Here is a 24,595-nt window from a genome sequence, read left to right on the forward strand (position 1 = left end):
CGGCCCGCAATAGCGCTAATTACAGTCGGGAATACGGAGAAAGCTACACGTGGCCAGTCCTGTCGGGCCTGTTGGCAAAAACGAAACTAGCTGGCAGCGGGGGACCAGAGGATTAGCGAGTGGCTGCGAGGGCACAGGACTGCTGCAGGGGGCTGGTAGAAGCCCCAGGTGAGTAAAACCCTTTTTTTCTGGCTTAAAGCGGTATTGTCACCATAAAAATCAAATTTCAACAGCAACTTGTCTTAGTGTATTAAGTGATAAAGATGCTAATCCTGCATTTAAAACTTGCAAAACTTTTTCTGCTGTTATGGTTTGGAGTTTTCACATACTTTAGGAGCACTGGCCCTAGTGCCAAACAGCTGAATGCTGGGAGTTCTTTTATCTATAATATATTCCTCCACTTCCATTTATTTCCCTGCCTAGCTAATCACTTGTTTTACAAGCAAGGCTGAGGTGACTCAGTGATTGGATGTGTAAATAAAAAAAAACCTCTGGAAGGAGGGCAGCTAATGAATACACAATGAGCAAGAGGAAGGGTGCGGGGGGGGGGGGGAACAAGAGTCAGGGAGGATATGATGTCAGCATTAGCTTGGCAAGATGGCCACTGCCTAGAATAGGATTTTCTGCTTTTACTTTGTAAAATTCACAGGAATCATTACGTGGATAGCACAATACATCTGTTATGTAAGTAGAAGTAGTATTTATCTACTTATATATGTGTTTTTTATTTCTAAGTTAGCATGGGTGTCGCTTGTTCTTTAAGTGTCCCTTTAAGCTACGTACCCACATACGACAACGATCGTTCGTAGTGAACGACGAACAAACTTTTAATTGACGAAATAACGACCTAAGTAAAGTTAGCTTTTAAAGGTGTGTAACGATCTGATCGTTAGAACGAATGTTACATTACGTAAAGCAACTATTGCGCTTGCGCATAAAAATGAAAAGTTCAATGGAGAAATAGCGAAATGTGCATGTCAAGCCTAGTACGAACGACCGTTTTCCAACGATGTACTACTTTTGCAAACGATCGACGTTGGAAAAAATCCGCCAAGCTAGATCGTTCATTTTTTAACGATCTAGTTCGTCCGTCGTTAGACTTAATGGTCGTTGGCTGCTTTTTTTTAAACGATCGTCATTTCAAACGACTATAGTCGCATGTGTGTACACATCTTTAGTGTCCTCCGATGCACAGTACAGAGGTGATCTTTGAAAGCACTCAGGGACACAAATGCATCCAAAGCCTTCTGAGGACTCCCAGAGGTGACAAATTTGATTGGAAGAAAGCAGGGGAACACTTTGATTGGCCCAATCGGCTGTCTGTCACTTGACAGGCAGCCAAATGGGCCATCCAAAGTGCGGGGTTTAATGTAAATGTAAATGTGCATGCTGTTTTCAGCCGTTACACAGCCTGTCAGCCGCGATCGCAGATAGCAGGCGTCACGGCAGGGAACGATCGCGCATGTGCGTGCTTGTTCCCTGCTAATCCCCGCCCACCGGTCTTGATGCCTTTTGCCGTTAGGCAGTCCTGGGGCTGCCACCTTTCCGACGCCTATCTGCATTAGGCGGTCGGGAAGGTGTTAACTTTTTGGTGTACATTTGTTTTTCTTCCATTTGTGTAATCTTTAACTCACTGCAGTTGAGGCAAACAGCTGAAAAATGTAGAAACTGCATATAGAGCATAAAATAGCAGTTTGATAAATGAGGTCTGCTATTCATGTAGGTATTTGAGTAACCTAGTACAACTCTTTAGCAGTTCTAGTAACAACAGGTAACCTGTGGGCCCTCCAACAGACACCCCCCACCACCACCAAAAAGCAGCATCATGGGTCAATGGTTGCAGCCAAACTTTCTCTGAGGGCCCCTGAACTGGCTGCTGACCCCCCCCCCCCCCCCCAACTTAACTGCTGCTCCATGGGGACCACTGCAGCATCTTTGGCAGAGTAGCATCTCACCTGTGCTCCTCTGTCAGTCCGTGGCTCCATGCACTCCTGTCTCAATTCTCGCAGGTGCAACTAATATTGAAGAGAGAAAGCTGCTGGCACTGCAGTACATGAAGGTGACAGCAGCATGGCTACAGCGTTGTTACAGGAGCGGTACGCTCACATAAGGAGATACTGCGTGCTCTGACCTGTGAGTTGATAACCGTATTCAATGGAGGAAAGAGGTGAAGGTCGGCACTGCAATCTTCAGTATTTATTAGCAGGTATGAAAAGTAACAAGCAATAAACAATTGTTGTGCCGATCTTCACCTCTTTCCTCCATTGAATAATAGTCTCACAGGTGCGCCTCTCCTCCGTGATCCAGCGCATTATATTAATTAATAATATGCTGGGGTCACACGGAAGATGCGGCCAGTGGAGGATGAAGACGAGGAGCACGTGGAGCCACGGACTGAGAGAAGCACAGGTGAGATGCCACTCTGCCAAAGACTCTGCAGAGGCCCCGCGGAGCAACAGTTAAGTTCGGGGGGGGGGGGGGGCAGGGAGGGGCGGGAGTCGGCTGGGGGAAGAGACACCTTGGGGGGCCCTACAGGTTCTGGGGCCTTGGGGAAATTTCCCCCTTTACCTCTATGGTAGCATCGGCCCTGGAGAAAGAGAGACTGAGAATGGTTTATTGCCACTAATCCTGGGCTTAGATAGTATGTGTCCTGGTTCCCCATAACAACCAGTTAAAAAAAAAATTCATTTTCAAACCAGCATGCAAAGTAAACAAAATTAATTTTCGAAGGAACTTATGCTGTAAATTTTTGGAATGCTTTGATCTCTTTCTAATACCAGAAAATATAGAAACTAAAAGCAGAAGTCCTCTATTATTGTGGCACGCTGTCCTCTGGTGACAAGTGGCCATAAATACTCATTACAGAAGTACTAATTAAAAGCAAGGAAACGTTACAAATAAGAAATAAGAAATGTGCTAAAATAAATTGACCTGGAGCACTTGCAAGCTTCTAAATAAATTGGCTGCTAAAGGGTTAATTCACATCTTAGCAGAAATCCAACAAGTTGTGTACTCCTTCCTGCAGTACAAAGCTATAAATCCTTGCTCTAGTGACACTGCTGTCAACACCCTGGATCATACTCAAATAAATAAAGCATGTGTTATACGGACAAGGTGTACAGCCCCTATCTGACTGTCCAGCCTACGCATGTTAATGGAAGAATTGGTATCAGATTTTCATGTATGGCATCTAGGATTTGGCTACCAAGCTTGTCAAAAGTTTTTTCTCCATGTACAAACGTTTAAAAAAAATTTTTTATTGCATGTGCACAGTTGCTGCTGGATTTCAAGAAACCTTTCTATTTCACACACTTTATTGCACAGCCCCACACAACACACCGACTACAACCTTTGCATGTGTATCAAGGCTAACACGGGAACCACATGACAACTTTTTTGCCCTCCTCTAGAATCACCTCCTTGCCTTTACATAGACAAGGTTTCGCATGCGCTTCACCTCTCCTATGGATGGGAGTGGGAGATGAAAGGTTGGTGGGTGTAAGTATGGAGGTGTGGGAGGGATGTAAGAGTAGAGGTGCAGGGGTCCGAGTGGTGAGGGAAAATGAAAGGTGTGGGGGTGCAAGGATGAAGGTTTTGAGTAAAGTGGTGGGTTCAGGTTAAAAGAAAATTCTGAGCAGCCCTGATGCTTGCAGGAAGTGTGTGGTACACGGGCCGGAATTTCCTATTAGGACATCTTGAAAGCAGTCTCCTAGTGGCGGGAATGTAAGATGATAAAAGTTTGACAGATGAAGATTTATCTTCAGACCCTAACTAATTTATACTCCTTGGTTACACAGTAAGGGAACATGTGTCGGAACGCTTCAACACCCTATCTAACTTCAACTCCCTCCTCCTGTGGGAATCAAACCAGCAACCTTGTGCTAACATAACCAGCACCTTTACCTTCTGCGCAACAGGAGAAGTTGGCAAGTTGGAACCTGAACTATCCTTTTAACCAGCATTACGGAGTGGCAGAATCAACCCCTGCCTTGTAAAGGTCCCAATTTAGAGGGCAAATGCTTAAAGAGAACCCGAGGAGGGTTTGAAGAATATTATCTGCATAGAGAGGCTGGATCTGCCTATACAGCCCAGCCTCTGTTGCTATCCCAAACCCCCCTAAGGTCCCCCTGCACTCTGCAACCCCTCATAAATCACAGTCATGCTGCTGACAAACAGCTTGTCAGAGCTGGCTGTGTTTATCTCTATAGTGTCAGTCTGCTGCTCTCCCCGCCTCCTGCAGAACTCCAGTCCCCGCCTGCATCCCTTCCCTCCCTGCTGATTGGAGGGAAGGGACGGGGGCAGGGACCAGAGCTATGCAGGAGGCGGGGGAGCAGCTGAGACTGACACTACAGATGTAAACACAGCCTCACAGCATGGCTGTGATTTATGAGGGATTGCAGAGTGCAGGGGGACCTTAGTGGGATTTGGGATAGCAACAGAGGCTGGGCTGTATAGGCAGATCCAGCCTCTGTATGCAGATAACATTCTTTAAACACACCTCGGGTTCTCTTTAATACTCTCTTTTTGTTCATCAGCAGGCTACAGGGATGTCTCTATTTAATATTAGGTTATAGAGCCTGCATTATCACAATATGCAGGTTCACAAATGCTGGCCAAAACATTCAACTAAAACCATGTTTTAGTTTACATTGGAGTAACTAGTCCTCTGGGATATAAATCTGTAGCTTATTTTGTATTTTATGTCTCAGGATTTAACACTGATTAACATGCATTTCACCCATTAGCTACAACTGACATAAGTAGTCTACCATGTTGTCTAGCTGGCTGACCTGCAAGCATGTATGTGCAAGACTTCAGAGTCTAACAGCATACCTGGCATTTACATGGACACTTGAGCAATTACTGGAATAAACTCTAGACAAGTATGACTCTAAATTAACACCACAAATATATGCCCCACAACTCGTAACAATAAAATATATGGTTACTTTAGTTTTGGTTCCCGTCCCTCTGTTGTATATTGCCAGCAGATGAGCCCAATCAGGTCATGAACCTTGGCATTGGCAATAGTGACTACAGTCATAGGCAGCAGTTTGTCCTGGCTGGTCTGCATGGAGAGGTAGACATCAATCTTCTTGGTGGCAGTGGTTCCCACGTGGCCCTGGAAATAAACAACATAATGTTACTGTTAACGCCAATAAAAAGGGGAAAAAATACATTAAAAAAATGCTGAAAACCAAATGCCAGAGAAAACACAAAATTATTTTTAACACAGCTAATCCAAAAATTAAACAAGTCTGATTTTCAGGCCTCACAGTCCTCATGTAGACACATGGTTTCTACTGTAATGAAGGGATTCTGTGGATGTAGTGTTACATCTATTGTTTTTCCAACTCCTCCCATCATTGACCACTAGCTAAATTCAGAGAAATGATATAGCAGGCTGTACTGTAACGACAAGCACATTTCAATCATTTAAAAAATATCCTATTCATCATTTTGCTGCAATACAATGTTGATATTCAATTATTAGCCAGTTAGCTTAAAGAATTTGCTTTATTCAACATCCATTCTGATTAATACCTGGCAATTAGCCATTGGGATATCTCAAAAGACAGACTACATGACTGACAGATCCAAACATAAGAGTCACTCTGAGGAATAACAGGCCGGGGAACCTGCTTACCGTTGTTAGTACAGCAGGGGCGCTAGAAATCCCCTCGGAAAGAACATTTGAACTCAGGCCAAGACACACAAAACTTTAAGAGGATGAAGAAAACAGTTTTCACTAAATATAAATGTGACTTCTTAAACTAGAAGGTATCTGCAATTACTCAGCTTTAAGTGAGCAAGAAGGATCTCCCATGATGCACCACTACTGAACATGCAAATCATTCCTTTATGTCCCTAACAGCTAGACAAAGATCCATAACCACTGGTGTGCAGTGTGTGCCTATAGGCTATAAATGTTACAGAGCCTTGCTAATCCAACATGCATACAGCTGTTTCAAACTTGTTGGTCCTTATCAGCGCATAGCATCTCTCAGGTAAGACTACACGAACCAGAAAGTAGTAATAGCCCTCTCATTATAGCTTGCAGCTGTCTCTTTTTCAGAGGGACAGTCCCTCTTTGGGAATGAAATCCCACTGTCCCTCTCTTTTCCTCATTTGTCTCTCTTTCAGAACTTATGTACAGATCTATGTAAATCTATGCATTTTTCTACTGGGAAAAAAATGTGTTTAATATATTCTAAATGTTATTTCTATCATTTAAATTGATATATTTCTTATAGTTTTCATTTTTAAATGATAACTGCTTCCGGACCGAAGCAGTACGAATCTACGTCCAGCAGGTGGTGCTGCGGCTCTGACTGGACGTATATTCTACTGCTTCGGCTCTCCGCGCTACCTCTGTTACCACCGATCTCGCCGCTCTGCACCCGCCGCAATTCGCTCACTCTGCCGTTTAAAAGATGACAGAGCTCTGTGAGCAGGTCAGGAGTCACTTTCATTGGCTCCTGACCGTGTGATCACTGTGAGCCAATCACATTGGCTCACATTTATAGACAGCGTCAGGAGCCAATGAAAGCAGCGCATGACCGGTTGACAGCGCTCTTTGCAGTCATAGAGACGACAGAGAGAGGAACCTGTGGCGATGGGACAGCTTCGTGACTGGCGAGAACGGTGGGTATGTGCGGCGATTCGTCAGGAGGCGGCATTTTATGGTACCAACAGTCTCTGGTTCTTAAGGTGGCATAGACTGCTGGTACGGAAATGGTTAAAATGAAGGAAAACTAAGGATGATTGAGAGGACCGCCATGGTCTGAATTTTAAAATGTCTTTTGCTTCTGCATTCTTTCCGATATAAGTGACTAGAGGATGTGGCAGGGGCATGATTAGGGGTGTGTCTTAAAGTGTCTGCCTTGCAATGTACTATCAGGCAAACACAGAGACAATACATGCACTATGTTCTCCCCAAATTTTTCTCCAGCGGGTGGCATGTAAAAGTAGCCGGGCGGGGCGTGACGGGGAAATGCAGGGCTGGCGAAACTCTGCTTAAAGCGGAATATAACCCTGCATTTCAAGTTTGCTCTAAAACATTATTTACAGTATATTATATGATACCAGCATTTTGTTTTTACTAGACCAGCATTGGAAGGGTTACACAGGGCTTTAAAGTTCCTGGAGATTTCTGCAGACGCATCCGAAGCTGACATAGATACATTTTGTTTACATAAATGTATCTAAGTGTTGAATGTGACTCACTCTCTCTGACTGAGAAGGAGCTCGAGGACAGCCAAAGAGTGTGTAACATTTCTCAATAGATACATTTAACTAAATAGAATGTAACAATCTGAACTTCTGCATATCTCTCCACGGAACTTAAAACCTCTGTGTTTAACCCTTCCAATGCTGGTCTAGTAAAAAAAAAATGCTTTTTGCATATAATATGCTGTAAATAATGTTTTAGAGCAAAGTTGAAATGCAGGGTTATATTCCGCTTTAAAGCATAGGAGGAGGAGGAGGAGGAAAGCTGGATGCTTACTAAAATTAGCCAGGTGTAGCAACCGGCTAAGAGAACCCAGGACCTGAAATGCAAGTGTGTGAACTACTGAGGCAGTGCTGCTCCAGTGTAAAGTATTGGACTATACAGGTAAACATACAAAGTTACTGTGTGCAGGCGAACACCGCAGTGAAAAGAACAGTCTACATATCTGCTCAGGAAGTCTGCCTCGCTCTACTGTCACTGTTTAGTCCTGGCAGCTTTATTTGCTCATACTAGTATCACTATCCAATACTAACCACTTTGAGCCCTGCGCTCGATGCCTTTGTTCCATGTCATTATTTATGCCCCGAGATGATATCACGCTGTGAAATAAAGTGCAAGTCGCTTTTTTTCTCCTTCTCTTTTACAGGCTTGTAAATAAACTTGCATCGGGAGTAAGCGGGTTCATTAGGGATCTGGACATTAAACCAAAGGAAAACAGCCACATAAAAATTGATTTGTTGCTTATCTACATTGCCAAACAAGGCTGAGTTTAGTTCTTAACTCTTTCTGAGATCCAGTAGTTGTGGTGGGACCAATTGGTCTTACAGTGTAAACTGATGCAAAAAAATGACTGCAGTTATAGGAGGAACACAATGAACTACTAAAGAATCACTTTCCCATTTATATATTTCTATTTAAAGATGAGAAAACATTAATCCACTGAAACAAGCGTAATAATAAGTAGGAGCTACTCACAGACTAGATTCTAATTATCATACTTCTCTTGAGCAGGTTAAAAACAATGAATGTCTATCCCTGATTGGCTACTTAGGCGACACCTCTGTTTCCAACAGTACCAAGGTTTAAAGTTCAGCCAAAGTAATTAAACTGGCAATTCTACGGAATTCCTTGCAGTTGTTAAACCAGTTCAGGCAATATTACAATCTAATAAGCGCTCATGTTTTGGAAAGATTTGCCAGCATACTGGTCTGTTTTCATGAATGATCAGCGGCAATCTCATTTCTCCACAGTAAAGGATACATTCTTCTCATATTTATTTGTTGGGCCCCCAAGCGATTGCCATCACTCCCTCAAATACCCCCCCCCCCCCCCCATACACACACACACCTGCATTAGCACAGCTCCGGCTCCAGATGTCATGTGACTTCATGTGTCGTGACATTATGAGCAAGAGCTGTGCTAATGCACATGGACCGGCATGAGTAGAGGCAGAAGAGAGGTTGCAGCACTCAGCGATGGATCTGTAAGCGATGGCTTCCACTGCGGCACTTACTATGCATTATATTACGCGGGGGGAGAGGGAGGGAGAGAGGTGGCCCCCATTTGCATGGTGATGTAGAGGGAAGGAGGGGAGGAGAAAAGTTTACAGCACAATGGCTGCTTAAGAGGGGAAGAGAGAGAAAGATGTGTCCCCTCCCTCCAAGTGGGGACATCTTTAGGACTGACCGGAGTATAAGGCAACCCCTACACTTTTATACTTTGAGTCAGTCCTACATTTCTCAACTTATAGTCGAGTATATATGGTATGTTACAAACGTGGTAGTGGAGGTATAGGGTTTTCTGTACTGGTGAGGGGTACTCTTCAAAGCGTACCCAAAGTGGATTAAAAAACAAATAAAAAAAAATGAGATCCTTACCTAGGAAGAGGGAAGCCCCTGATCCTGCAGAGGCTTCCTACGTGCTCTTGGCCCAATCATTGACGGGCACGGACCCCTGGAATATTTAATGCAAGAGCTTGTTGGGTATGTGAGCATGGCAGCGCTCCTCTTCATGCACAACCATGGCTGTACATTGCCTGTATGAGTACAGCCGCAACTGTGCAGTAAAAGCCAGAGTTCCTCGTCCAGGAGTTGTTCCAGGCTATTGTGCAGCCACAGCCGTACTTGGGCGGGTGCAGCATGGCCACACTTATGCATGAAGAAGAGTGCAGACATGAACCTCCAGAGGGTATCGGGCTGCAGAAATGGTCTGAAGGAGGATGGGTGTAAGTCTTCCAATATTAGAGATTATTGGCTACTACTACTCAGGCACTTTATTGGCCTGAGGAAGTGAGCTTGCACCCACGAAATGCATTGCTTGTGCATAATAAACCTTGTTTGTCGCATATGACCGTTGTTATTGAGGTAAGCCCCCTCATTTACTTATATTTAAGTAGTTAATTAATTTAACTTAAAGGAATACTATCAATGCCCAAGTGTTCTAAAATTACAATGTACAAATAATGTCTAAGTAGCTGTGTAAACATTTTCCTACTTTTCATGTTAAATATCAGAGGCAAAAGCTTTAATTTATTGAGAGTAGAATTTAGCTATATTGGGACAAATCAATTGCAGAAGGGGTGTCTGCTTCAATGCACAGCCAGTGTTGCATATCAGACTACAGAGTATTTTTCTCAGAAAGCAAAAACCGTAAGCTGTGACAAAAGCTGTGAGCTTTCTCTCTCTCACACAGTTACACACAGGGTTAACTGATCAAGTGTCAGGGGAATTTCCCCTCTCCTCATGGCTCATTCTGCCATCAGTTTTGGGGTCAGTAAAGTTTGATAGTATTTTAATAACAGTAAACAAAGAGGTTGCCAGTGAAATGTATACACCAGTACTTAGCAGCACTTCCCAAACATTTCCTATCTCAATTAAAAAAATATGTAGATCGATAGTGTTCTTTTAATTTTATTCTATCTGGGCACCTCTTTACCCCTGCTGTGTGTCTGAAGGAGGAATTAGGGAGCCTCAAAAATATCCAGAGGCTTTCCTCTTCTTAGGTAAGTATCTTGTTTTTTATCAAATCACTCAACCTCAGGTCCTCTTTAAGTGTATTTAATTTAAAAAAATGTTCTCATATATATATATATATAGTAAGTTACACCTACATTTTATCATTTTTCCTTGTATATAAAAGTAGGGATATAGAACAAAAATCACCTAATTTTTGCAGCATGGTGGGTTAAAAAAAAGTCTTGTTCTTGATATCTACAAAAGGCATTGCCTGGAGATACATGTACATAGTGGGTGATGTGAGGAATGGGGGGGCACAGATCTGTTAAGCACCCCTCCCCGACCAATTCTGGACGTGTGGCAGGATTTAATGAAAGTCTACTGGGGAATGTGTTCCTCTTCTCCATTACCGGCTGATGGGGCTTGTGGAAAGGTTACGGTGTAGTCATTAACATGCTCCTAAATTATACAGCAAATTTGGAGCACTCTTGAAATGACCTCTAAGACAATTTAATTCTAGACTTGCTGGGAAAGTGCTCTGTTAATGCGATGCAGCTCAAACTGCTGATGTCCAAGCAACACTGAGAAGCACTTGCAGGTTACATAGGTATAAATACACATAAATGTATGGGCTTCACTATAAATATACACTATATAACTGTACACTGCTCCTTAATGTTATAATAAGGAAAACAATCAACAGAACTGGAAGTTTTGTGTTAGGGGCTTTAGCCTTTATTGTCATGGGTCATCAATGATTCTTTGTCCCCTTTTTAACACCAAGGAGAAACATACAATGGACCATGATCTAGACTCCCAGAATCCTCTGCTCTGATAAATGTTAATGGAAGCACACAAGGTCTTACTAGGTTACCGGAAGGATTCAGTGAACATCTTATCAAATGTACAAGATTTCCTGGCAGATCAAATCATTTGTTATCAATTAGAATTCTGCATTGTAAATTGGGTGGGGTGGGGGGATGGAGGAGAACCCAGCGTCGCTCAGTACCACAGCTATTATTTAATTATGGGGCCAGATGGTTTAAGGCTCCACTAGGCAGAATCTGCCGTGAGAAATACTTTATCTCCATTGCAATCATCACTACAACATCAGCTTCAGGGCTGAACTAACGCTCATGTTTTATTCCAGCCATTCGTAGTGTAGAAGTTAATTACGTTCAAAAGAGGGGGTGAATGGGCTTGCATTATCAAATATTACATCGTTCCTTTGCTCGCTGCATATATAAAGAAAACAAAACACACAACCAAACCTGAAGCAAATACAGAACAAGAATTGTTCAATCTCCTGTTAAGATATGTTATATATTTTAAACCCAACTTCAGGGAAAACGTCATTTTACATGAAGTGAAAGTTGATTACAATGCTATCCCCTCCTGAGGGAATCCACCTTAGTTCCTGTTCTGACAGGAAGTGATCACATATCTTTAATGAGGAGAGAGAAAGCAACAATAACACTTGTCATTTAGTAATAAAAAACATACTACCTGATCCAGGGGGTAAGCTGATCTGGGGGGCAGGCTGGAACAGGTAGCATCCACCACTGCCGCTCCCAGACCCCCTGAAGGCTGTAATGGCTTACTTTCATTTTCAGGGGTCACAACGCTGCAGACTGAGCTCTGTGCTCTCATACGAGAAACTCAGAAAGGTGGGGAACGGGTGGGGGAAAGGCGACAAAGGGCCAATGAGAGGACGTAAAGGCCGTTCCTTACACCCAGAGGAGACGTTTTGCAGGAGTGCCTCACCTGCAAGGGATGCCCCTTTCCCTCAAGACTGCCGAAAAGCTGCATGACGGCAATTTTGTGGTGTTGCGCATGGATCAGTGCTTAGGGGACACAGTGGCATGGCACAGAGCAGGGAAAATGCCTTTGTGTTCCACATGGCTCCCCTGAATCCGCCTCGGGTACACTTTAAATGTTGTCTGTTGTCTGCAACACTTTAAATGTTGGTAGATCTCCTGGACTCGGCAAATTTTAAAGTAGCTCGCGAGCCGAAAGTGTGGGCACCCCTGTCCTAGTAGATAACTCAGGTGAAAAAGTTAATTGCATATGGGCCTAAGACTTAAAATCCCAGTCAACTTTCATTTCATATCCCTTTTACTACTAGGGGTCATATCAATGTCTCGAAGGTTCATGCAGCGATCAAACCCCATTTCAGTTATTTAAAAGTACAATCTAAAAATCAGCTAAAGACAATGGTGAAAAACAGGTTACATGTACATATTTGCAACGATAACGAGCTTTTTTCAAGCTGTGCCAAACTTAAGGCAGCCAGTATACTGGTCGATTGCCACCAGATCGACCAACAGATAGATCTCTCTCTGATCTAATCTGATCACAGAGGGATCTATTGGCTGCCCATACACTGCACACAGATTTTGAATCGATTTAAGCATGAACTTGAAATCGATTCACAACCTGTGGAACTGCCGCCTGCCTCTCTGCCCCTGCTCCCCCGGCCAGCCGCTATACATTACCTGTCCGTCAGCGCGAGTCCCCAGGTCCCTGCAGTCTCTCACTTCTTTCACAGTCTTCCTCCATCTTCACTTCACTTCCTGTCCCATGACAAGGAAATTCAAACAGTAGAGCACCCTCTACTGTTTGAACTTCACCTTCTCACAGGACAGGACAGGAAGTGAAGACGGAGAAGACGCTGGAAGAAGTGAGAAACTGCAGAAACCTTGGGACTCGCACCGGTGGACAGGTGATGTATTGCTGCCGCTATGCTGCGTCGGTCGTCGCTGTATCGAACGCTGCGCTCCCGACCCACCGGCGATCAAGCTAAATTTCCCGGCTGGACAGATGGACTGAATCGATCCAGTTCGGGGAAAAATCGGTCGAACGGTCAACATTTACATAAGGATTTCACAGCAGATTCGATCACAGTGATCGAATCTGCTGTTGTAACGGTTGGGTGTAGCAACTCAGATGTCTGATTATATGGTGAACTGCAGAATCACCAATAATGCAGACGCTATACCTGATTATATGGTGATCTGCAGAATCTGCAATAATACTGGTATAGCTACAAGGATGTCAAGTGTGTAGTGCTTGGTGCAACCATAACTCAATAGTTTAGCTGAACCTTACCAGAGGAGCTGGTAAGGGACTATCAGTACTGGAGACTGTATAGTTTGGATAGACCTTTCCAGAGGGGCTGGGAAGGCACCCACAGAAACAGTACAACAACAAGGAATCAGGAGAAACCTCTCCAAAAGAGCTGGAGAACACTAGCAATAAAGATAACTGGATAGTTAGGCGAAGCCTTACCAGAGGAGCTTGTAACGCACTATCAGTAAGTGACAATCTAAGGAGAGCAGACCTTTCCAGAGGGGCTGGAAAGGTAATAGCACACCTCACCAGTGGCGAGGGCCCACTGGTGAGCAGAATGGTCAGACAGGCTAAGTACGGCAACAGAGAGACAGTATCAGTACAGAAATCGGAAGGTAGAAGAGTAATCAGGCAAGGAGTTCAGTAACTTTAGGCAGATAGGCAGAAGTACAGAATCAGTAAGCTAAAGCAAAGTCAGAGTATAGCCAGAGTCAACCACAGGTAATCAATAATATACAATAATCCTAGTCTTGGTGTGAAGTCCTTGGTTTCAATACCTGGATCTAGTCTAAGGTCTGAGCTCCAACACGTAAGTATTCACGACAGCAGACACCAACTGAATGGCAAACGAAGGCTTATGAGGAAGAGGGAGACTCTCAGCCACTCCCACCTCGGATTTCCGACAATCTGAGCGGCGAGAGTCATCCCCGACGTCAGCCGACCGGCAGGTCAGCTGACGCGCCTTCTGTTAGCATAAAGGTCCTGTCTCCGCGCGCGCCCGCGCGAGACAGACCCCTGTGAGCCGCAGACAAGACCGTTCCCGGCATACTAGACGCCGACAGAAGTAGAAGTAGTTACAGCTGTATATCAGCGGGAAATCGTTTAAGTGTATGGGAACCTTAACTCTGGCAGCTATAAGAAGAGATGGTCAACGAGATGCTCATTTCAAGTTAATGCAAATGTTATATTAATTTCAAGGACATTTATGCAGCTTGGATTTGGACCACTAAAACATTGATCTTATGCCAGGTTAGATAAGTCTGCATAAAATTAACATAACATTAACATAACATTAGTATCTCACTGATTATTTTGATTATAGGCCTAAAATACACCTGCAACAAGCATGCAGCCAGTGGAGTCAGGTTACAGACTCTGATCTACATACTCATTCTGGGCCAGCAACTTATACGGTAGCATTAAAGAGAAACCATACCCAAGAATTGAACTTCATCCCAATCAGTAGCTGATAACCCCTTTCCCATGAGAAATCTTTTCCTTTTCACAAACGGATCATCAAGGGACTCTGTATGGCTATTCCTGTCTGTGAACCTCATTGCATTGTGGGAAATTACAGCTGTTTACAGCTGGGTCCAACTGCCCAAAAAGCAAGCATCTCCTTCCACTGACATCACCTGCCAGCAGTAAAAATGTTGCCATGTGATAAATGTCAGAATGTAAATCAGGGCGAGAAAAGATTTTAGAATGGCAAACACTGACAACCACTTATACATAATTATTGTAAAAATTAAAGGGACTCCGAGCTTAGAAAAAAAAGGAAAGTTGTACTCACCAGGGGCTTTTTCCAGCCCAGTGCTGGTCGGGAGGTCCCACGCCGGCATCCTGGCTCCTCTCCTTCTCCCCGCTCCGGAATGGCTGGCAGGCCGCAGCCCGGGCGACACTCTCTCGAGTGTCGGGCTGCTTCTTCCGCATATGACGCGGATTACGTCACACGCCGGCCGCCTCGCGTCATCACGCCGGCCGGCGTGAAAGTACTGCGCATGCGCGCTTTGTTCGCGCATGCGCAGTACTTTCACGCCGGCCGCCGTGATGATACGAGGCGGCCGGCGTGTGACGTAATCCGCGTCATATGCGGAAGAAGCAGCCCGACACTCGGGAGAGTGTCGCCCGGGCTGCGGCCTGCCAGCCATTCTGGAGCGGGGAGAAGGAGAGGAGCCAGGACGTCGGCGTGGGACCTCCCGACCAGCACTGGGCTGGAAAAAGCCCCTGGTGAGTACAACTTTCCTTTTTTTTCTGAGCTCGGAGTCCCTTTAAGCACTTTTGATCATTACATTATTTTCACTGGAGTTCCTCTTTAAAGGCAGAGTATCAGCACTGGAGTCAGGCAACTGGTATTGTTTATTAGAGAATAAAGATAAAGTCTGACTTTATCTAGTTGGACTTCAGTTGCAAGCTGCATGCAGGACTGCCTGGCAACTGGAATTACATATGACAGCCTTCTTATCCCTTTGAGTTCAGTTGTCCTTTAAAAAAAATAAATTGAATTATACATAAAAATAACAAAACCTGAAATACCAAAACTTAATATTGACATTTCAGAACTATTTTCTTCTGCACGGAGATAAAAGTCCATTAGATCTTTAACAGCACAGATACTTTTGCAGCCAATAGCTGGTAATATGGCATAGACAATGGCAATGACCTATCTGACTAGACGCTATTCAATAATTCCAAACACGAGTAGCTTCCTTGTGAATTGATGCTAAAAATAAACTTTTCCAGTTGGTAGTTGGAGGAAGGGGCTTATGCACTGTAAACCCATAATGATTTCAATTCACTAAGCATTACCACATTCGGTAATGCAGAAAAACGCTGATTTACTGTATATCCTGCCAGATGCCAATTCACTAAGGTTGTTCCCGGACTGAATAGTAAAATTACCGACTAGTGAGGTAATCAACCAACTTGCACAGTTAATAAATCAATAAATGTAAATTCACAAAGATTAAAGCTTGCTAAATATGTTTGGTATTGAAAAACAGCCTGGACCTGCCGGTAACTAGCAATCTGCATTTGGTAAACTGGAGGCCCCGTTCACACTGCACGCGTTTCCAGTCGCGTTTTGGAAACGCGTGCAGGTGGCCGACACGCACGACATCAGACATTGCATAGAGTGCAATGTCTGATGTTCACACTGCATGCGTTCCGGACCTGTGCGGTCCGGGAACGTATGCTGCACGCATTTTTTGTAAAAACGCGTGGCTGTCCCATTCACTTTCAGTGAATGGGATCAGCCACGCAACGCACAGAGACGCACATGACGTGCGTTCCTGTGCGTTGTGCTCCGAACGGAACGCGCCTGCGTTCCATGATATGAACGGGGCCTAAGGAAACAGCCAATAGTAAGAGCTACCTAGTCCTGCTACTCACCCCCATTTGATCTGTTGCAATGCCAAGTGGGACATCACAAGGAAAAAAACCACAAGAGCAGAAGAAGGAGACATTCAAAGAGGCGTTTTTATATCCCATTAGATGTGCAGATCTCTGTACTGATACAAAGAAGAAGGTCCTCTAGTGGCATGCATGTACATCTAAAGGGAGGCAGGAAGCCTTTTACTAAGAAGACTGAAGCAGGAAAGGCTCATGCAGATCACTTGTCAGAGAAGAATCACAGCTTACTGCTGAGACCTACTCCACAGCTGGTGAGACTTCATTATCAAGCAGGTCTTTGTGAATTAACCCATTAGCAGCTTCAGTAGAGTTATCTCATTTCAGATAAGTGAACTGCCTTTAACTCAGTCAGCAGAACTCGTAGTGCTGTAAATCCTTGGAATGCTTTGATCTCTCTCTACTAGCACTTATTGCCTCATACTGCCCCCTAGTGATAAGTGATTATAACTACACATTAAAGCAGTTCTAATTAGAAGCAAGGAAACATAACAAAGAAGAAATAAAATACTGACCACGAGCTCTTCCAAGCCTCTAAATAAATTGGCTGCAAAAGGGTTAAAGCAACATTTTCAGTGAATTATTATCACGTGCTTGGAAATCTTATTGTTTTGGGGGAAAAGAGTCTAAATGCTGAATGAGGTATTTTACCGACCTAATTTTTTTTCTACCGAACCGAAGCCTTAGTGAAATGAAGCCAATGCAGACTGCCCATAAAACAAACGCTTTGTATTGCTTCTTATTTATAAGGGAGGTGGGAATAATGATATGAGGCCATGCTAATAGAAAAGCTCTGTCAGGATCTCTATAATTAACAGAAGCATGCTTAATTCCACAACATTTCCAGTTTTTCTAATGACATAAATCTGCTCAGCTGCTGCGCCGATGTATTAAATAAATATTCAGCGGCTCACATATCATTGTGTTAATTAACCAGTGGTGTGGAGTACCCTCTGGATGGAGATGGAACAACTTGGGGCAGGGAGGTACAGGTGCTGTCTAAGCTGGATTCCCATTCCAGCTGTCAGATAAAGATGTCCTTCTTCATTAATATTCTGAAAGAGCGCCAGATTCGAAGGGAGAGTACAAAACAACCGCACACAATGATCATCTACCAACCCAGCAAGATGTGGGCATAAAGTCACCTCAGATGAAACAGAGCACGCACATTTGTGTTCCACATTCTGGAACGGGCTGGCAAAATAAAGAGAAGGGTTCATATTAATCTAGCAAACCAGAAAAAGGTACAAGGTTATTTTAATCAGTCTTCCATTTTATAGCCTTGTGTTGTAGACCTTTCATGTTTTAAGATGGATACACACAAGCCAAAGGTACTAATGCATTGTTGCCACTTTAAAGGGAACCTGCAGTGAAAGGGATATGGAGGCTGACATTTTTGTTTCATTTTAAATAATGCAGATCAAATGTCTATGACAAATCTGACAAGATTAGCTGCATGCTTGTTTTAGATGAGCGATTTAGACCCTACTGACCAGAAATATCAGCAGGACTGCCAGTCAACTGGTATTGTTTAAAAGGAAATGAATATGGCAGCATCCATAGGTCTCACAGCTCAAGTTCTTTTTAAATCTTATAGACATAAGATAGAGATAGATAGTGGTTTTAGAGGCCATTTATTTTTATCAGAGGTCTGCTGAAAATTGAGAGGACAACACGGTTTGTAATGAGTATTGCGATCTATTAAAAGATAAATGAAAACACTAAAAATATGCTCGTCTCCAGCCTTTCTAAGTGGAGCACAGCTTCCTGCTGGCACAGTCTCCTGGTAAGGCACCAGGTCGAAGAAAAAGTAAATTTGCTTTATTCAAGACAAATTTACTTACACCACGTGGGCAGACTCAGAAAGTATTTAGTCTAAAAGAAATTGACTCTCAAGCTTTCTTTACAAAATAAACAAAACCCTTAACTGTATCTCTTTACAATAAGACAACTGACAAGAGTACAATGAAAAATGTCTAAATAACCAATCCTGTTGAAGCTCATAATCTGTCTCTATCACAGTTTAATGTTAGAGTCACTTAACATACCGGATAGAATTTTAGAAGAAACTAAAACTTACAGAGGAAATCCAGAAATGAATGCATTCTTGGAGAGAACATACATATACCTTGCAGATAATGTTCTGGACAAAGCCTTGTCTGTAGTCCTCGGCTTTACTCCTAGCCAGTTGCTGGTTAATAAGAAACTAACATTGATAACCAGCTTCCTAAATTAAGTCCCTGGCAAATCCTGTCAGGTCCCCTACATTATATAAAAATCTTGGATGTAAATTACTTCCCAAAGAGAGGTCACCTCAGCCCTACATAATAAAAGGTGAATACAGGGGGTACTTGAAAAGATCGTCTTTGCACAAAATATCAGAATTTTATTTTACACCCAGCAATAACAATTGTGTAACAATGTGCGGATTGCATATATTCCAACAATACAATTTCAGACAAGATTGCAACGGCACCAGTCTATTTCGGGTCCCCAGGGAACCTTCCTCAAGCACATTAAAATGTATACATGGAACAGTGAAAGATATCTTGATGGCCTTGATGGCTTTATCCATCTGGGACCTTTGACATCTTTCACTCTTGATGAGCAGAGTGAATGTGATAACCGAGACAACACAAGAGCAACAAAACACTGCACACGTAAAGCGAGTATAAAATTTCATTGTTGGAACATATGCAATCGGCACATTGTTACACAAGTTTATATTGCTGGATGCAAAATAAAAATTTTTGCAGATGGGCTTTATCTTTTCAAGTATCCCCCAGTATTTATCTTAGGTTCCCTAAACTTCCAGGAAATCAGATGTTTTGAAAATGTTGGCCCCAGTTTTTTCCAACAGGACTACATTCTATATTAGTACAGAGACTGGAGGAAAATTCAGGCAAATATTAGTGATGATCAAAGCTTATGAAAGACTCACGTTCCACTCAGAGAATTGATAGAGTTGGTAAGACCCACTCTTCCACAAAGTGACTTAACTAAGTGCATAAGACCTTATTTATAATATACACACGCATAAAAGTCTTTATATTATTATATTAACTGGTTCCAGACCGACGCAGTTGAAATCTACGTCCTGCTTGTGGCTGCGCGGGTCTGACAGGACGTAGATTTCAACAATGGTTGCCACACATTCACGCCAATCGCGCCGCTGTCTCCCTGCCACAAATCACTCGCCCTGCCGTCTATATGAAGGCAGAGCAGTGTGAGCGGTCAGGAGCAGATTTCACTAGCTCCTGACCCCGTCATCACTGTAAGTCAATCCCATTGGCTTACACAGATTGACAGCGTCAGGAGCCAATAAAAGCGGCCCCTGACCTGCTCGCATAGCTCTGCCGTCATAGAGACGGTAGAGAGAGGGACCGGCAGCGAAGACAGAGTGGCGTGACCAGCTGGAATGGCGGATTATTGCAGCGATTAGTGGTAAGCGCCGTTTTATTGTACCAGCAGTCTCTGGTCCTTAAGGGGGCAGAGACTGCTGGTACGGAAGAAGTTAAAGGGAACCTAAACTGAGAAGGATATGAATTTTTCCTTTTCAAATAATCCCAGTTGACTGACTCTCCTGCTGATCCTGTGTCTCTAATACTTTTAGCAACAGCCCCTCAACAAGCATGCAGATCAAGTGCTCTGACTGAAGTCAGCCTGGATTAGCTGCATGCTTATTTCAGGTCTGTGATTCAGCCAATACTGCAGCCAAAGAGATCAGCAGGACTGACAAGCAGCTGGTATTATTTAAAAAGAAACACCCATATCCCTCTCAGTTAAGGTTCCCTTTAAAGGGATACTGTAGGGGGGTCAGGGGAAAAGGAGTTGAAGTTACCCGGTGCTTCTAATGGTCCCCCTCAGACATCCTGTGCCTGCGCAGCCACTCCCCAATGCTCCGGCCCCGCCTCTAGTTCACTTCTGGAATTACAGACTTCAAAGTCTGAAAACCACTGCGCCTGCATTGCCGTGTCCTCGCTTCCCCTGATGTCACCAGGAGCGCACGGCGCAGGCACAGACCATACTGGGCCTGCGCAGTATGCTCCTGGTGCCATCAGAGGGAGCGAGGACATGGCAACGCAGGCACAGTGGTTTTCAGACTTTAAAGTCTGAAATTCCAGAAGTGAACCGGAGGCGGGGCCGGAGCATCAGTGAGTGGCAGCGCGGGTACAGGATGTCTGCGGGGGACCATTAGAAGCCCCAGGTAACTTCAACTCATTTTCCCCCGACCCCCCTACAGTATCCCTTTAAAGGGAATGTCCAAGCAAAATAAAAAATTAAGTTTCAGTTACCTGGGGCTTCTACCAGCCCCATGAAGCCATCCTGTGTCCTCGTAGTCACTCACTGCTGCTCCAGTCCCCCGCTGGCAGCTTCCTGACCTCAAAGGTCGGCGGGACGCATTGCATACATTTTTACGCATTGCCGCTAGTGCAGGAACATTAACACATACATTTTTACGCATTACTGGGTCAATGCGTAAAAATTTACGCATTGAACCAGTAACGCGTAAAAATGTATGTGTTAATGTTCCTGCACTAGCGAGAATGCGTAAAAATGTACGCAATGCGGCCCGCTGACCTCCGAGGTCGGCAAGCTGCCAGCGGGGGACTGGAGCAGCAGTGAGTAACTACGAGGGCACAGGATGGCTGCATGGGGCTGGTAGAAGCCCCAGGTAAGTGAAACTCATTTTTTTTATTTTGCTTGAACCTTCCATTTAAAGAGACACTGAAGCGAAAAAAAATTATGATATTATGATTTGTTTGTGTAGTACAGCTAAGAAATAAAACATTAAGATCAGATACATCAGTCTAATTGTTTCTAGTACAGGAAGAGTTAAGAAACTGCAGTTGTTATCTCTATACAAAAAAGCCATTAATCTCTATGACTTTCAAAGTGGTGGAGAGGGCTGTTTTCTGACTTTTATTATCTCAACTGTTTGTTAACTATTTACTTTTTCTCTGCCAGAGGAGAGGTCATTAGTTCACAGACTGCTCTGAAAGAATCATTTTGAATGCTGAGTGTTGTGTAATCTGCACAGATTAGAGAATGATGCAATGTTAGAAAAAACACTATATACCTGAAAATAAAATTATGAGAATATTTTCTTTGCTGCTAATCTTCTAGTAATTATTCATACTACACAACCAATTCATTATATCATATTTTTTTTTCATTTCAGTGTCTCTTTAAGCTTGCAAGAGTAGGGCTCTCTCACCATTTTGTGTCTTGGAATGTGTTATTTATTTTGTATCTTGCAAACGTTATACATTTTATTTATTATGTTATCTTTGTCACTGTAATTACCAATTCTGTATTTTATACTAATTCTGTATTTTGTACCAAAAACAGCATGCCATTGCCACTGAATGGTTGTAATACTTTTTGTAATAAAGTGAAATTTCAAAAAGAGAAGTGCTGGATTGCGTGGAACTGGAAACTAAAACATAATCAAATACTGTATTGGCTGTTGTGAACCACTAGATCACAGTACCTGCTGCGTTACAGAGGTGGGAGATGGTGCTAAGGACCATTTGGGAAATAACATGGGGTTGAGGAGGAGAGAGCATGGAGATGCTTATAACAATAAAATGAAAATAGAAGTAGGGGTAAAAGGTATGGAGGTGACGGGTGAAAGTATTCAAATTTTGCTTATTGCTCACACTAACAGATCCATTCACTTCAATACACAGATATAAAGAAATTATGGGGAGTTTTAGTAAAATGTTGAAATGTAGAAATTAAAGGACCACTTTTGCGGGAAAAATGAAAAATTTAAAACACAGGTAGACACTTACAAATAAGAAGTACGTTTCTTTCTGAGTAAAATGAGCCATAAATTATTGTTTTCCTATGTTGCTGTTACTTACAGTAAGTAGTAGAAATCTGACAGAACCGACAGGTTTTGGGCTAGTCCATCTCTTCATGGGGGAATTCTCATTATGGCCTTTTTTCTTTATGAAAACACTCCATCAAAAGGATTTATACAATGATGCTGGCCAGCCTTCCTGCTCACCGCACACTTTTTTGGCAGCTGGACTGAGCAACTGCTATTCACCAAGTGCTTTTGAAAATGATGAAAACCCTGACAAACCCCCATGCGGAGATAGGCTAGTCCAAAACCTGTCAGTTCTGTCAGATTTCTATTACCTACAGCAAGTGACAGCAGCATGGGAAAAAAATTATTTACATATCAGTTTACTCTGGAAGAAATGTACTTCGTATTTGTATGTGTTTACATGTATTTAAAATGTTATGATTTTCCCGATAGTGGTCCATTAATGAAAGAAAAACTCATGCTGAAGGTAGGATGAAGTCACAGCACAACAAAGAAGATTCATGATTTGAGTAATTGTAGTTGTAATAAGCAATCACTGAAATACCTGGGAATTAATATTTGCAGTGAACCAACAGAGTTGTTTTCTGTGAACTTTCGAGAACTAATGAGAGCAAGAAAAAAATTAAAGGGCTGGGGCACACCGCGCGGGATTTTTGGCGTTTTTGCAGCCGCTTGCGGCTGCGGATACGCTTGGTCAACGTATCTCAATGGGGTGGTTCACACCAGAGCGGGAGGCGTTTTGCTGAAACGCATACTCCCGGGGTGAGGCATTTTTTGGATTGCGGAGGCGTTTCTGCCTCCAATGTAAAGTATAGGAAAAACGCAAACCGCTCTGAAAAACGGCAGTTCAGAGCGGTTTTGCAGGCGTTTTTGTTACAGAAGCTGTTCAGTAACAGCTTTACTGTAACAATACATGAAATCTACTACACCAAAAACGCTTCACAAAACCGCAAAATGCTAGCTGAAACGCTACAGAAAAATACGAAAAAGCATTTCAAAATCTGCTAGCATTTTAGGGATCTGCTAGCAGGTTTTGGTGTGCACCAGGCCAAAGAGTGGGATCACCTTTATTTCATCCCCTTAGGGCAGCCATCCTGCCTAAAGTACTATTTATCATGCAGTGTCTGCGTTTTACCCATCCCAGCACATGCAGAACAGAATATTCCAAAATGTCATCTGGGCTAGATTGAAACAAAAATTCAGCTACTCTGTGATTGTAAGAAGTAAATAGGGTTTGATCAGCACCAGATATACAACTCTATTATAACAGCATTAATCTCACAAAGATCCTAGACTGGAAGATAGCAGCAGTAAGCAAAGCCCCAGAACAAGTGTGGAGCATGCTGGAAGCTGATGAGGTAAACTTCAGCCCTATCTTTTCATGGATCTCACACAATATTCTCTCAATACACCAGGGCTGTGGAGTCGGTAGAAAGATCCACCGACTCCGACGGTTAGGATTCCACCGACTCCGACTCCTCTAATTTGCATATTACAATTTTGTTGATTGAAAGTATATAACATGAAATGCATCTCTTAACTGCCAACGCTTAGGAATTTTAAAATACAACTGAAGTGAGAGGGATATGGAGGCTGACATATTTATTCCCTTTTAACCACTTCCACACCATGTTATTTTATGCTGATCTGTGCAGCGTGGGCTCTCCAGCCCACAGCACAGATCAGCTAGCAGCCAGGGCGATCAGACTTCCCCCCTTTTTTCCCCACTAGGGGGATGTCCTGCTGGGGGGGTCTGATCGCCGCCGGCTGCTTGCGCTTGCGGGGGGGAGCTCTTCAAAGCCCCCCTCCGCAGCGCTTCCTGGCCTCCTTCCCCTTCCCTCCCTCTCCCTCCCCCTGTGAGCGGCGCAGGACGGATTTCCGTCCTGCGCCTGATGGGATAGGCTTTAGCCTATCAGATGCCGGTGATCCCCGGCCAATCAGAGGCCGGGGATCGCCGATCTCCTCTACGCGCTGCTGCGCAGCAGCGCCGTATACATGTAAACACCGGGGAAGATCTTCCCCGTGTGTTTACATTTACCCTGCGAGCCGCCGATCGGCTCGCAGGGTGTTCACGGAGACACCCTCCGGGAACTGACATGGAACGGCCGCTCGTATGGTATACACTTCTGGATTCAGGGGCGTGTATATACGCTCCGAGAATCCGGAAGTGGTTAAACAATACCAGTTACCTGGCTAGCCAGCTGATCTTCTGCCTCTAATACTGTTAGTCATAGACTAAAACTAGTCCTTGGTAAGAGTACTTGTAGAAGGTACAGACAGGAACAAAGAACATCTATCAGGCCCTAGGCAATG

At 43.6% G+C, this 24,595-nt stretch overlaps 1 protein-coding gene across 1 annotated transcript in view; it reads right to left on the reverse strand.

The window, feature by feature from the left end:
- MAPKAP1 (MAPK associated protein 1) overlaps positions 1-24,595 on the reverse strand; it is a 245,109-nt gene that overhangs the window by 119,930 nt on the left and 100,584 nt on the right. The window contains exon 5 of the mRNA XM_068247952.1: positions 4,950-5,122. Within this exon, the coding sequence (XP_068104053.1) occupies positions 4,950-5,122 (173 nt within the window). The remainder of the gene's footprint in view (positions 1-4,949; positions 5,123-24,595) is intronic.

This window comes from Hyperolius riggenbachi, chromosome 8, assembly GCF_040937935.1.
Source record: "Hyperolius riggenbachi isolate aHypRig1 chromosome 8, aHypRig1.pri, whole genome shotgun sequence".
NCBI lineage: Eukaryota > Metazoa > Chordata > Amphibia > Anura > Hyperoliidae > Hyperolius > Hyperolius riggenbachi.